The sequence below is a fragment of the Microcebus murinus genome, chromosome 25 (genome assembly GCF_040939455.1).
Source record: "Microcebus murinus isolate Inina chromosome 25, M.murinus_Inina_mat1.0, whole genome shotgun sequence".
NCBI classification, from domain to species: domain Eukaryota; kingdom Metazoa; phylum Chordata; class Mammalia; order Primates; family Cheirogaleidae; genus Microcebus; species Microcebus murinus.
This window is the reverse complement of record NC_134128.1, coordinates 19078867-19092883: the sequence shown is the minus strand read 5'-3', so window position 1 is coordinate 19092883 and position 14017 is coordinate 19078867. Positions and strand designations below refer to the sequence as shown.

At 45.5% G+C, this 14017-nt stretch overlaps 1 protein-coding gene across 2 annotated transcripts in view; it reads right to left on the bottom strand.

The window, feature by feature from the left end:
* Positions 1-6238: 6238 nt before the first annotated feature.
* Positions 6239-14017, bottom strand: part of USP6NL (USP6 N-terminal like) — a 91093-nt gene continuing 83314 nt past the window's right edge. For both annotated transcript variants that reach the window (XM_020284057.2, XM_012740344.3), the window contains exon 14: positions 6239-13317. In XM_020284057.2, coding sequence (XP_020139646.2) covers positions 11966-13317 — 1352 coding nt within the window. In that variant the 3' untranslated portion in view covers positions 6239-11965. The remainder of the gene's footprint in view (positions 13318-14017) is intronic.

Sequence of the window (14017 nt, the reverse complement as noted above, 5' to 3'; positions counted from 1 at the left end):
AGTGGGTGTCACCTGCCCGAGAACCGTTGCCAACGTAGCCTGGCCTGTCTGCAGGCGACATGGGGAGCGAAACGATGTGCACGTCAACAGGCACCTCCTCCACCTGCTCCAGGAAACCCCCAAAGGCAGCCACGCACCCTCGTCCCTCAAGAGCTTGCTAAATTGCCTTTTGCACGTGCAAGCGGCAGCTCCAACAGCCAGAACGGCGCCTTCAAAGGCTCCGAGACTGTGATGTGAAGGAAGTCTACAGAGACGAGGGGGACAAACAGCCCCCTCCGTGAGCTCTGCAGACGGAACTACTGCGTACACTGCACCTGGAGCCCTCGGCCAGGGTTGCTAGCGGTGGGAACTTCTTCCTGACTGCTCTTCTGGGAAGCCTGGCCTCGAGCCTGTCACTCACGATGTGGTCCCTAAATTAGCAATGCCCCCTGCACCCGGGAGCTTACAAGAAACACAGAGTCTCCCAGCCAGTCGCAGACCTGCAAGATCAGAATGTGCACTTGAGCAAGAGTCCCAGGGGCACTGCGATAAAGGTTTAGAATCAGTGACCTGGGTGACCGGTAAGTAGGCAAACTTCCAGTTAAAACGAACCCTTTCCTGAAAAAGCCTGCATAACTAGAAACTGCAAGAGAAGAGTCTTATGAAAAAAAATTTACCCCGCAGCATAGAGATTAAGTGAGATTTGACGCCCTTACTTAAATACAAATATGGGGCTGGGGTTTGCAAAAGAAGGGATACAAGGTGGTGAGATTCTCAGATGTGGGGGGAGCACGTGGCTTTAGAGAACGAGACAGGAAGGGAGTGGGGGACACTCACAGCAAACTTCGCCCTGTCATTTTGCCAGCAGGCCAGCAGGTGGTGCACTTCACACGCACCTGGGAGGTCCTGTTCCCGTGTTGGGCAGGCACTGTGGGGTGCAACGGTGACAGAGCTGTTTGGAAATACACCCAGGGAAACCAGCCGAGCTCTCTGCTGGTCCCTTACTTCTCTGCACACAAACATCCAGCTTCCCCAACACACACCCACCGCCTTGGAGTCATTTCCAAGCAGGCCCTGGGCCCCCAGGCAGCAGACACAGAAAACCCTGCTGCCGAGGAGGGTCCCCAAACATGTCACAGACAGCCGGAGAGCCAGTCTGAGACAGTGGTCGGGGGTGGCCAGGGAGCCACCAAAGGTCTGTAAGCAGGAAAATGACATCATCCAAATCCAGCTTTAAGGGTGAGACCAGACAGACAGGCTTCCACGAGGGTTTTGTTTTGGTTTTCAACTAGGAATGTAGTGAACAAGACTTAACTTGATTCTGAGGGCCACTTACTAGTGCAGAGTAAATGGCCGATGACATTGTGCTGGATGGACGCCTGTGAATGACTTGGGGACATCGTTGTATGTACCAATCTACATAGTAATGTAGCTAAGTCCTTAGTTTTTTTGTTTTTGTTTTTTTGAGACAAAGTCTCACTCTGTTGCCCAGACTAGAGTGAGTACAGTGGCGTCAGCCTAGCTCACAGCAACCTCAATCTCCTGGGCTCAATCAATCCTCCTGCCTCAGCCTCCCACGTAGCTGGGACTACAGGCATGCGCCACCATGCCCGGCTAATTTTTTCTATTTATATTTTTAGTTGGCCAATTAATTTTTCTATTTTTAGTAGAGACGGGGTCTCGCTCTTGCTCAGGCTGGTTTCGAACTCCTGATCTTGAGCGATCCGCCTGCCTCGCCCTCCCCAGAGTGCTAGGATTACAGGCGTGAGCCACCGCACCCGGCTGAGACCTAAGTTGTATTGAGCTGTTTGTTGTCACCCACTTTAACTGGGCCAAAATATCAATTCTTGGACATTCATGACTGGTGTGCTGGTGGGCTGGTTTTAAATTAACTGGCCTTCTCCCCGCTCCCGCTGCGGGCTGTCCCCCTGCGGGCAGGGTGCACGCAGTGTCCACTCCCCTCCTTTTCACTCGCGCCTTCCATCTGCCCTGGAAGGGGCAGGAGTGGCAAGGTGAGCTCCAGTCCTATTGCTCGAGAGACCGCAGACACGACGCCTGGTGATTCTGGAGTCCTGTCCTTCACCTGAGACACGCCAGTCACAAGCCGGGAGTTTTGGGGACCCTAGTTTTCTACCACCGAGAGGACAGAAACAGGGCTCCTGGCACTGGGTGTGGCCGAAATGTCCCAAGGGGCCCACAGACAGCACAGCCCGTCAGCTCTGCCACCCTGTGGTGGGACACTGGTTCGCTTAGGTGGGTTCTCTGTCCTCAGGTGACATCCTCAGGTGACGCTGCCAGCTGCCTGGATTCTGGGCGCTTCCTGCCAGCACACTTCATCATAAGAGAACTTCTGGGTTTCTTTGCACTGGTTGTAATTTCTCATCTCAGTTTCAATTAAGCTCTCGCTTCCTAAACTTCTCTCAGATTCAACGCGTGGACTACGGTGAATTTTTAAAAATTACATTGCACAGTTCTCCTTTCAGGACTCTGATTACACTCACACGCTCCATCTGGCGTTACAAAAGCTGTTTCAAGCCTGGACTCCTTCTCTGAGGTTATTTCCAAAAACCTATTCATAAATCCAGAGTTACGGTATGTTTATTAGTTTCCAGGACTTCCAACAGTATATCGATTCTGAGCAGAAGCTTAGCATCTGGTTTGGCTAAAGAATTTAATTTTCTATGAGCCACGTAATCTCATCACATCATCTGGTATCGAAACAAACACCACCATTTGGGGCACTCCAAGGCTGGGGTGCAGACGGGGGCTGATTGAGTTTTTCCCAGGTTGCAATGAAGGCGGAAAAATCAATACAGAGGATTTTTTAAAAGGCTAAATATGTGCAATATAAAGAATTGTTTTTGAGTTTATGTTCTTCTTTCTTCTGTTTTGTGCACATTGTTAATTTTTTTCAATAAACATATTTGACAAAATAAAAATGGACAACTCTGTTCCAACACCCAAATCCTTGGAGAACATCTGACTAATCCATGAAAGCCAAAAGAATAGGCTGTCCTGGACTAACAAGAGATGGAGGGATCTTAAAAGGATCGGACGAGCTGGCTTTGAAGCCTCTGCCACCTCCTTTCTAGGATCTGTACTCACCTTCCCGTCGCTTCTGACCAGGGCTGGCCAGGGAGGGAAGACGCCTTCCCAGACATGCTTTTAGAAAGAAACCTGTATGCCCAACCTGGATTTATTCAGCAGGAAGAGGATGGGAGGCATCTGAGCTGAGACATCTTCTGTATCACGAGGTCTTTGTATCTCGGAGGCGTCTTGCCCTAAGGAATTATTTTTATGCATTGAGCTTCTGCTCACTGGGCGTCACCTTGACCTTCAGCCTCAGCTCGAGAGCAGCAAAGCGCCCTTCACGCCTGGCCACACCGGCCCCGCCAGCCCCGGACTCCTGGGTTCTGGCCACCTGCTGGCTTCCAGGGCTGCCCCCCAGCAACCTCTTTGGTTTTCTTTGCACCACCCCCCCCAAACTGAAAGAACAGTCACAGGAAGGACCAAGACCCCTGAGAGGGGCAGCGGCAGCTCAGAGCCCTCACCAAGGAGCAGCCTTTGCTGAATTCTACCCACAGCGATGGCGGTGCCTGTTCACAGTTACGGCCTGAACCCCGTGGGGAGCAAACGTTCTGCCTCACTCCATCTCTGTCCCCACTACCTGGGACAGGCCCTCCTGCCCCCGTGTCAGGGGCCTCACTTCTGTGTGGCTGCTTCTCACAGTCCAGCTGCCTGATGCCATGTTCTAAAATCGTCTTCTCTGTCTGTCCTAGAAGGCCTCAGTCCTCCTGCAAACAGAACTCGTGACCCTCCTGACAGCCCCCGAGAGCCCCCCCCAACCCTGACCTTTGACACCATGAGCCTCAAGGCCCATCTGAGGCAAAGCCATAGCTGGGAAGCCGCTAAGGACTGCATGGATCCTGTTTGGTAGCTTTTTCCACTTAGAGATAAATGAGACAGATCTTTCCATGGTAGTACATATAAAGCTACCTACATATTTTTAAAGGGCGAACAGTTTCCTCCTAAATGGGTACGCCACATTGAACTCCTCCTCTACTGATGGAAAGTCAGGATATTTCCAATTTTTCTCTATTACAAAGAATGGCGCAACACCCTTTTACATGTATCTTTTTTCACTTGTATTTCATAGAAGTAGTATTGCTAGACCAAAGAATACAACGCATAACTTCTGATACTGTGCGAGTGGTATGTTTCTGGAATGCAATCTTCCTCTCCCTGGCAAGGCATGAACAGTATTCTTTTTGCCAACTGTCTTTGCCAATCATTGTTTCTATTTCAATTCCTCTAATTGACGGGGATGCAGAACTTGTTTAATAACTTTGCACTTCTTAATCTGTATTATTTTCTTTTACTGTTCTTGGTCCATATTTCATTTGGGAGCGCTTTACAAGTTTAAAGGGAAGAAAAAGCTCCTTAAATATGCATGACATTCGCGCTTTCCCTACACAGACATTTATATTCATAATTCAACCTTTCTTGAGCACCTGTCCGGCAGGTATACCTGTATCACACGTACATTATCCCAGTGAGTCTCGGAACCAGTGTGCAGGGAAGCCCTTCCCTTCCCTCCTTTATTCACGAGACTGAGATGCAGCAAAGTTAGCAGAAAATCTGAGACCTGTCTCCTAGTTTGTTTTCAAGCCTGTGTTCTTTCCATGACACCACTCACAACCTCTAAGTCGAAATCCCTTAATATGACTAAGGTGGTTTCCTGACAGTAGAAGAACACACGGGCGCTAGAAGCATTAAGATACACATGTGGAGAGTGGCGTCTCCTTTCTTCCTCTCTGGGTCAAAACACTTTGCCTGTTCACACAGGCAGGTTGTTCACGGGTTCTCATCAAGGGCCTAAAGCCCCAGGCTCCAGTTTCTTGCAGTATATTCCTATACACTTGTGTCACATGGAACGATTTAGGTTCTAAGTATTATTCAATCGCAAAATGTGGGGCTGTATCAGTATTTAACTTGCAAAACAAAACCCAACCTGCTTCCTGAGCCCCACCCCGCCAGAGTCCGGTTTCACCTGTCGGGGTGGGCCTGGACATGTGTTCCTGCAAGGTCCCACAGACTCTTGTGCAGCCATCGTTGCAGCTGTCTTCGATCACCTCTGCTAACCCTTCCGACTCTCACGCCAACATTTTACAGCTGAGGAAAGGGAGGCCCAGAGAGGGATGTGACTTGCCTGAGGTCACACAGTAAATGAGCGGCAAACTCAAGACCACAGTGCAGATCTGATGGCCTTTGGTCCGCTGGACCAAACTGACAGATGTGCAGGGACATCGCTGCGGTTGTTTCTCAAAGGCAGCTCTGCTAAATGGCAGCATCCAGGGGTGCAGACGTGACTGATAACTAAAACCGTCTTTATGTCTGCAACTTTACCTGGCGGCGCCACAGCTGCGACTCTGCTCCCAGGCTGTGCTGGGGGAGCTGCCCCTCCCCCGCCTGCCAGCAGCTCGCCTCTGCCCACCACCCCGGCTACCTCCCCCACACGTTCGAGTCAAGCCACAGTAACCACTTCATATTGGTAAGTTAGCAATTCTTCCTGAATTGATCCATAGATTCAAAACAATCCCATATTAAGCCAGTCTGTTGCATAAAAAGAAAGAAAAAAAAAAAAAAAAAACAATCCCAATCAAAATCCTAGCAGGCTCGTTTGCAGAAACTGACAGGCAGATCTTAAAATTTATACAGCAATGCAAAGGACCCAGAAGAGCCAAAAGAATTTGAAAAAGGTGAAGTTGGAGAAGGCATACCTTCGTGTTTCAAACTTAAACTCTTACGTATATGTTGATTTTTGACAGAGGTACAGCGTGGGAAAGCATAACATGGCGTTGACATTTTGTATATCCATAGGAATTTAGATCCTTACCTCACACCATATATGAAAATTCAAAATGGCTCAAAGACCCATTTTTAAGAGCTAAAACTATACAACTTCCAGGATATAACACAGGAGAAAATCTTTGTAACCCTGAGTTAGCAGAGATACAGTACTAAAAGTACAATCCAAACAAGAAAAACGAATAAATTGGACTTCATTAAAATTAAATACAAGTCTAAAACAAAAGACACCATTAAGAAATTGAAAACACAAGTCAGAAAATACTTGCAAAAGTATTTTGGGAGAAAATACTTGCAAATCCGGTCTTACAAATGACTTATATCCAGAATATATTAAGAACTCTTACTATTCAATAATAGAAAACAATGCAATTAAAAAGTGAGCAAAAAATTTAAATAGACATTTTACTAAAGAAGATACACAGATGGCCCACAAGCACATGAAAAGATACTCAACATCATTAGCTGTCAGAAATATGTAGATCAAAGCCACAAGGAGATACAACTTTACACTCACGAGGATGGCTATCATGACAAAAAGACAGCTAATCACAAGTGTTGGTGAGGATGTGGATATTGCTAGTGGCAATGTAAAATGATACAGCTTGTTTCAAAAACAGTCTGGCAGTTTCTTACAAAGTTAAACGTATGTCCATAAAAAGACTTGAACACAAATGGTCACAGCAGCATGTGAAAACAATCTGCATGTCTATAAACTGGTAAATAAACAAACGAATTGTGACAGAGCTATACAGAATACTATTCAGCAATGAAAAGGAAAATAACCACCAAAAAGTTAGCTACAACACTACGAACCTCAAAAAATATCGCTAAGTGAGAGCAGCCAGGTGCCAAAGACCACATTGTCTGATTCCTTTTACGTGAAATGTTCAGAAATATCAAACCTGGAGGGCAAGAAGTGGATCAGTGGCTGCCTGAGGCTTGAGTGGGGCTGGGTATGAGGCTTAATTGCAAATGGGAATGAGAAATCTTTTTGAGTTGATAGAATGTTCTAAATTGGTTGTGACAGTTGCACAAATCTTTAACTTTACTAAAAATCATCTAAGTATGAACTCCAAATGCATACATCTTCTGTAGGTAAATTATACCTCCTCCCAACTGTTCAGGGGAGAGTAGGAAGCGCAGGCTCTGGATTCGGTTCTTGGATTCAAGTCCTGGCTGTGCTGACCAGCTGTGTTGCTCAGGCCAAGTTAAACTTTGGGCTTTAGTTTTCTCATCTGTAAACTGGGAGTTAGAGGAGAACATAGGTCGCAGAGTCAATGTGAGAATGAAACGAGTTAATACACGTGAAATGCCTAGCACACCTAGCACAGTGCCAGCACGTATCTAGTACGTGGGTGTTAGCTACTTTTCTCATTAGGATTATTAGGGTCCCATTCATCCAATTAATTCTTGCCAATTTCACTTAGTAAGTCATTCTCCGATTCATCACCTTTTCTTTTTAGCTTCTTCCCTGGCCTTAAGCTCGGCACCACCTTTTAGATAAAACACTTGCCACAGTCTCCTGCCTCCCTAACTTCCTCCAGGGTTGTCCCCTCACATCCAGCCTCCATAGCACCGAGGGCCACACGGGAAATGCGAACACGTATAACCGGCAAACCTGTCTGCAGGGTCAAGTTCAATTACACACAGTGCCCTCCTAGATGGGGTCCCTATGGAACCTCCCACCCCTCTCCACCCCTACTCTACACTCACATCAAAGCAGCACATGTCCTCCTGCACTCCCTGCAGCCACTCCTGCTTCTGTCCCCTCTGCAGAAGTGGCCCTCTCTCCCCTGCCTTCATCTACCTACCACGAGTCCTTTCTGGCGCAAATGAGGCCACGCCCCCATGCGGCTTTCCCAGCATCTTGAGCTGGGCTCACTGCTGGCCTTTGTGTATTACAGATGTAGCCCTATCATGTGCCCGACAACAGCAGCCTGTGCGTAGCTCCACACTGAATGCAGACGCACAGACTGCAAAAGACGTTCCTTTCCTGAAGCGTGAACCTAGCACGTGCTCCTGCCTAGGACACTGTAGATGCTCGATAAAATGCTGTCAGATGAAGGACCAGGCCACTCAGGATTTTCTCAGCCCTTCATCTACTGAAAATGCTCTTAGGCTTCCAAACAACCGGGCCCTTTGAAGCATGTCACTTAAGGAAATGAGCGGCAGAGGCTGTCTAAGATGACGGAAATCCTACTGAGGTGCTCTCTATTCTGAAGGACCACTGTGAGCAGCACATGAGAGAAAGTGTCGGGGTCATGGCACCTCCTACGTGGGGCCACTTCTGTCCATGGCTGTCAGCAGTGCATCAAAACTTAGAGAGATGGCTGGTAAAGTTAATGTCCCCAACAGAAATTTCCCATGGCTGGTAAAGTTAATTTCCCCAGTAGAAATTTTCCTGACTTACCTGACATCAGAGTTGCTAAACTCTAAAACTCTTGATCTGTTACGAATTTTTGAGATATCTCATAGTAGGAATATAAAGACAATCAACTTTAGGAGGATTTTTTTTTAAAAAGAGCTTAATGACTGAACTTTAAATTATGGGGGAGGGGGGGAGGAATACAATTATCTGATGCCTGGGTTCCACCCCGGATATTCTCAGTTAATGGCCTGGTGTGGGAGCCACGCAGAAAAAATTTTTTAAAAGTTCAACAGATAATTCTAAAGAATTCTAAAGAATACCAGATAATTCTAAATATCCCAGCAAGGGCTGAGATCCATTTTTATTAAATCTTAAATTAGTTCCTTTATTTACCAGTTTTCTCATCTATAAAATGGCGGTGGTTATACTTGGATTTATGGATAACTTGAGCATCCTTCTGAAAGTAAAATTCATAAATGTTAATCAGATTCCTTTCTCCTTTTCTCAATACCTTGGATCATCTTAAAAATAAAATCTGGCTCATTAAATCCACCAGGTCAATGAGCATTAATGTCCATATAAGATATAAACATTTAAAATCCATTGAAGAATAGTTTAAAAGGCCAAAAAACCAAAAACAAATCCCCAAACCATAATCTTAATAACCAACAATTAAGTGTATATTAAAATCAAGGTGTGATTCCAAAAGAGAATTGAGCATAATCTTAAATCCAGAAGATAAAGCTGTATGTCCTTAGAATAAAATCCCAATTTGTAGACACGGCATGTTTTTCTCTAATCATGAAAGGGAAAAGAGAAGGGATATCAAGAAAGTACTGACCAGGTACTGGCTTGTGCCTGCATTACAATGGACCCGAAGGAGACATGTGAAGTGACTAGAACAATGAAAGTCTCTTTTAAAGTACACTGAACATGACAAAATTTAGTATTAGAATCTTCTTAAAATGGAAAAACTTAAAACAATCGCACTCTGTAAATATCTCAGTTTTCTTCTCCAGAAACATCCCATCGACTGAATTTCTTTTCATTCTTTCAAGAAACATTTTATCATTGATACTTTGATATCTGAATTAATATATATCTCCCAGCTTTAAAAAGCTTCTCGTTTTTTTAAAAAATCCTATTAAAAAAACATGAACACCTGAAAGAGTCAAAGTTTTAAAACTCTTTAAAACCCTGGGTCTACTTTAGCTTCTCAAAATAAATATTAAAAAATAAAACACAGACCAAAGTCCTTATTGTGTTACACAAGAACGCTATGAAGAAAAGACTTAATTTTGGCATAATACTTAAAACCATGCACATACAGTTACAGAGTAAAATCAGTCTCCACACCAAGAAGATCCTTACCAAATAGGTTTCTCATAAATATATTTTGATCCACTTTACCAGTGTTATTGTATCTGTTATCATTATTTCATTATCTTTTATTAAAAAATAAATTTGAAGAGTAAAATTGTATGGTGGCAAAATAATTTTGAATTAAATTTCCCTACTTAAAAAACTAACATAGAGAGCTACATTTTATAATGGGGAAGACTATAATTAATACCTTATTGCTATTAACAATGTCATTATTAAATAAAACAAAGGGAAGGGTGATGTCGTTCTAAATACAATCTTACTGGAAATTAATAAAGCACATAACGTAGAACTGTGATATATATAAAGAGAACACTAGGCAACACATACTCAATTAGCAGAGGATTAGCCTTAGATGCATCAGCGACGCACCATTTTTGCCATATGAAAAAATGCACATAAAAGACACAAAACAAGATATACTTATTACTTTCAGCATGTTAAAAATCACATCAAAAAAAGTATACAGATAAAAAATGTCATAGATGACATAAGAAAATAGTGCTTGTGTGTATGTGTGTATATATATATATATATATGTTGCATATATATATAAAAATCTACAGTATTTACCACGTTGATATATATATTTTGGAGCAGCTCAGACACTGCTATCATAAACTAAATTGTACAGCTTGGTTTATTGTAAGTCACAGAATCATGGTTCAAAAATTAGAATTAATATCCTCAGCTACATTTTTATATACATTTATTTCTCAGGTTCCACATGATTTAAATCAAGAGCCTGGTTATTTTACCAGGGTTTTGTTTGAGCTTCAGTGTAGTGTTCAGCTTAATACACTGCGTTTGTTTTGCCATTTAATAACATCATTACCAAGTTGATTAAAATTACATTAGACTCATTATATACATAAAAAATATTGTCACATTCACTAGCTAAACAAATGTTACTTTCATTTTAACAGACAAACTTTTGTACCTTGAAAGCTTAAAGCTCCAACTTGCAACAGGAAGAACCATCAGTATAGGTTTTCTACTCTCTAGTATTCAAATGGAAGCAAACTAATGTTGAAAACAAGCTCCCCAATTAAATATGAAGTCAGACTTTCTTTGTCAGTGTTTTGGTGATTGTAGTGTAATAGGGTATTTTAAAAGACATTACTAATTTTTTTTTACCATGAACCTGAATTTTTTTCAATGAAAAAGAAAAAAAAAGATTTTCAAAAGCATGAAAGCAACACTATATTTTTTTAAAAGATCAAAATCCTACACTCCTATTAACAATTAGGATCATTTTTTATAATTTTTACATGGCTATAATTTAATGGCCCGATTAAGAACAGTATAAAACCCATTGACTACATTCTCTAAAGAAATAATGCCAGGATCATGTAAACGACCACCCTGGGGCAGAACTGAGAAGTAACCATGTTGTCAATCCTGCTTCCAAATGAATTTCAAAGGCATTTGTGCTGCGTCCTGGGCCAGCGATGCTGCAGTATGTTGCAGCTTTTCCCGCGGCACCCACTGGAGAGCTGCTCCCGGGGTCGCCTGGGCATCTGGCGGGGACAGCCTGCTCGGAGCTTTGCAGGAGTCGGACCAGAGCAAAGGGCACGAGAGCGCTAAGACTGGCCTGGTAAACAGGTGTGAGGAGCCCTACACCTCTGGCCATAACCTTATTTAACTGCCTCGATTTTTAAGCACCATTGAGTGGTTAGCCTTTCTCTCCAATATATTTAATTTCCAGATTCAAAGAAAATGATAGCAACTGAAGGAGAATGATGAGCATTCTGTGAGATATTGAATTAATATAATCGGGGAAACTCTTTAGTCAGGTTAAAATATGAGAGGAAAAAAACTGGACTAAAAGACATTAAGGAAAAGAAGAATAACATGTTATTCCACGGGTCTAGATTAAAAGTAGTTTTTTAAAAACACTTCTTTAGTTCTGTGTTCAAATGTGTATGCATCGATGCCTATGACAGCTATTAAAAGACATACACACTACACGTAGCCTTAAAAATACCTAATCTATAGTTTTTCAGTACTTTGTAACATTAGTCTAAATAGAACGGGCCAATAGAGTAAAAATGTTCAGTTTTTGGAGAAAGATATAAATGAAACTGAGTAATAAATTACCACTGTGCGTGCATCCCTAACTGCTATTGCTGTTTCCAGGTTAAATTCTTTTTAACAGGGTCAGTGATGATGTAATTTAAATGCTCATCTTAAGCAGCATCTACATGAGGATGAAGACATTTCCATATATTCTTATCACTAACAGACACCAGGGTTGTGCAAGTTGCTCACAATAGTATAAAATACTGCTTTGGCAATCACAAACATAGCAATGTGGGTTTCCTGTGGTTTCTACTCTCGGCGCCGGCGAGCACAGATCAATTGTCACAGCAGCACTGACTCCTGAATGGAAAGCCCGTCCCGGTTCCTGTAGTGGTAGGCTGGGGGCGAGGGCCCTGAATACTGATAGGCAGGAGGACTGGCGTCCTCCAGCGCGCGCGAAGGTCTGTACCGCACGGGGCTGTCCACCGAGACGGCAGGCAGGCCGTGGTCCTGGAAGGGGGCGTGCGGAAAGGCCGCGTATTTCGCCACGTTGCCACGGCCGGCGTCCCGAGCCCACGACTGCCCGTGCACCTCGGGCCTGTAGGTGTAAGTCACTTCTGACCACTTTCGGTTATCTGGCAAGTAATCCACCGGAGGAAGGATGAACTGCGTGTGCTTTGGTGACCCCGAGTTGCCCGGGTGCCCGGCGGCGGCACCGTCCACGGGAAGCACTTCTATCCGGCTGGGCGGCAGCACGATCGGGGCGGGGCGGCCGGGCGCTCTGTCCGGAGAGAGGTCTATGGAAAGGGTAGAGCCGTAAGGTCTCCCGGAAGGATGACCTGGGGCCCCGGGGCTGAAGTGGGGGGACCCAAAGCTGTTGGCAGCGGGGAGGTATTTGGGGGCGTTGCCGTGGGCGGGCGGGTGCGCGTAGCCTGGGGGCTGCGCCCTAAAGGGGAACCTGCTGGGAGCCTTGGCTGGGCTGGCGCTGGGGTCCGCGAGCCTCCGCGGGCTGCTGGCGGGGGCGACGGTCCTCGGGCTGTGCGAGCGAGCCCTCTCCAGGGCCTCTTCCACGGCAGCCGCGCCTTCGCCCTCCTCGCCGGGCACGCTGTCGCCCGGCACGTTGTCGTACTGCGACGCGGTGGAGCCGCGCTTGCCGTCCTCCACCTCCAGGGCCCTGGGCCGCGCGAGCGACACCCGGGCGTCGCCAGGGCTCGCGGGGACTGTGAGCGTGGGCTGTCCCGCTCTGCTCTTACCTTCGGCGAGTCTGGCAGTTCTCTCCAAAGCTGAGCCATCCGACGGTTTGTTCCACCTGGGCACGAATTCCTTCCTGACGTTGGAAGTGGCGTTGCTGTTTTGGTTGGCAGTGGCGTGATTATACTGCCTGGAACTGTCGTGTGGACCTGACGGGGGTTTTCTTTGAAAATCCGCCTCTTCCTTAAGCTTCTTGCCGTCCTCCTCCAGTGATTTCCGTCTTGGCTGCCTGGCGCGCTCCGGGGTGGCCGTCCTCCCCTGGTGGCGCGGGGAGTGCTCCTGTTTCCTGGGCTGCGACAACACCACGCTCTCCCTCCTGCTGCCCAAGTGCGGGCTCGGCCTGCCCACGCTTCTTTGGCCATTGCTCAGGTGACTGACGCCACCACACTGGAATTCAGGCGGAAGCTGCCCCAAAGGTTTCTTTGGATATTCATCCTCTTTACCTGAAGAGAAAATAAATTCATAAGTAAAATGAATACATGAGGAAACAGTATCCAGTGTAAGAGAGATATTTTTAATAACTGCATCCTTTTAGTATATGTGCAGACATTCATTCATACACACACTTTTACACCACAGAAAATTTTGGCGGCAGCCTGCAGAGGCCACCAACTTTTTAGTTCGCATGAAATATATATATATTTTTCTAGACAGAGTCTCGTTCTGTTGCCTGGGCTAGAGTCTATGGCGTCAGCCTGGCTCACAGCAACCTCAGACTCCTGGGCTCAAGTGATCCTCCTGCCTCAGCCTCCCAAGTAGCTGAGACTACAGGCATGCACCACCATGCCCGGCTAATTTTTTCTATATATTTTTAGTTGTCCAATTAATTTCTTTCTATTTTTAGTAGAGAGGGGGTCTCACTCTTGCTGGTTTCGAACTCCTGACCTTGAGTGATCCACCCGCCTTGGCCTTCCAGAGAGCTAGGATTACAGGAGTGAGCCACAGTGTGCCTGGCCTCACATGAAATAATTTTAAATGTTTTTAAAATTCTCCAGAGCAGTATTTTTAAAAAAACCCAAAAAAACCCAAAATCAGAGATTTCTAACGGAATTGCTGTTGCGCCTCACATGCTCCCTCGGCACGTCAGTCCACCTGCGGGAGCTGCACGTGCTTCGGCCCCGGCTGCAGACGATTGGGCTGTCT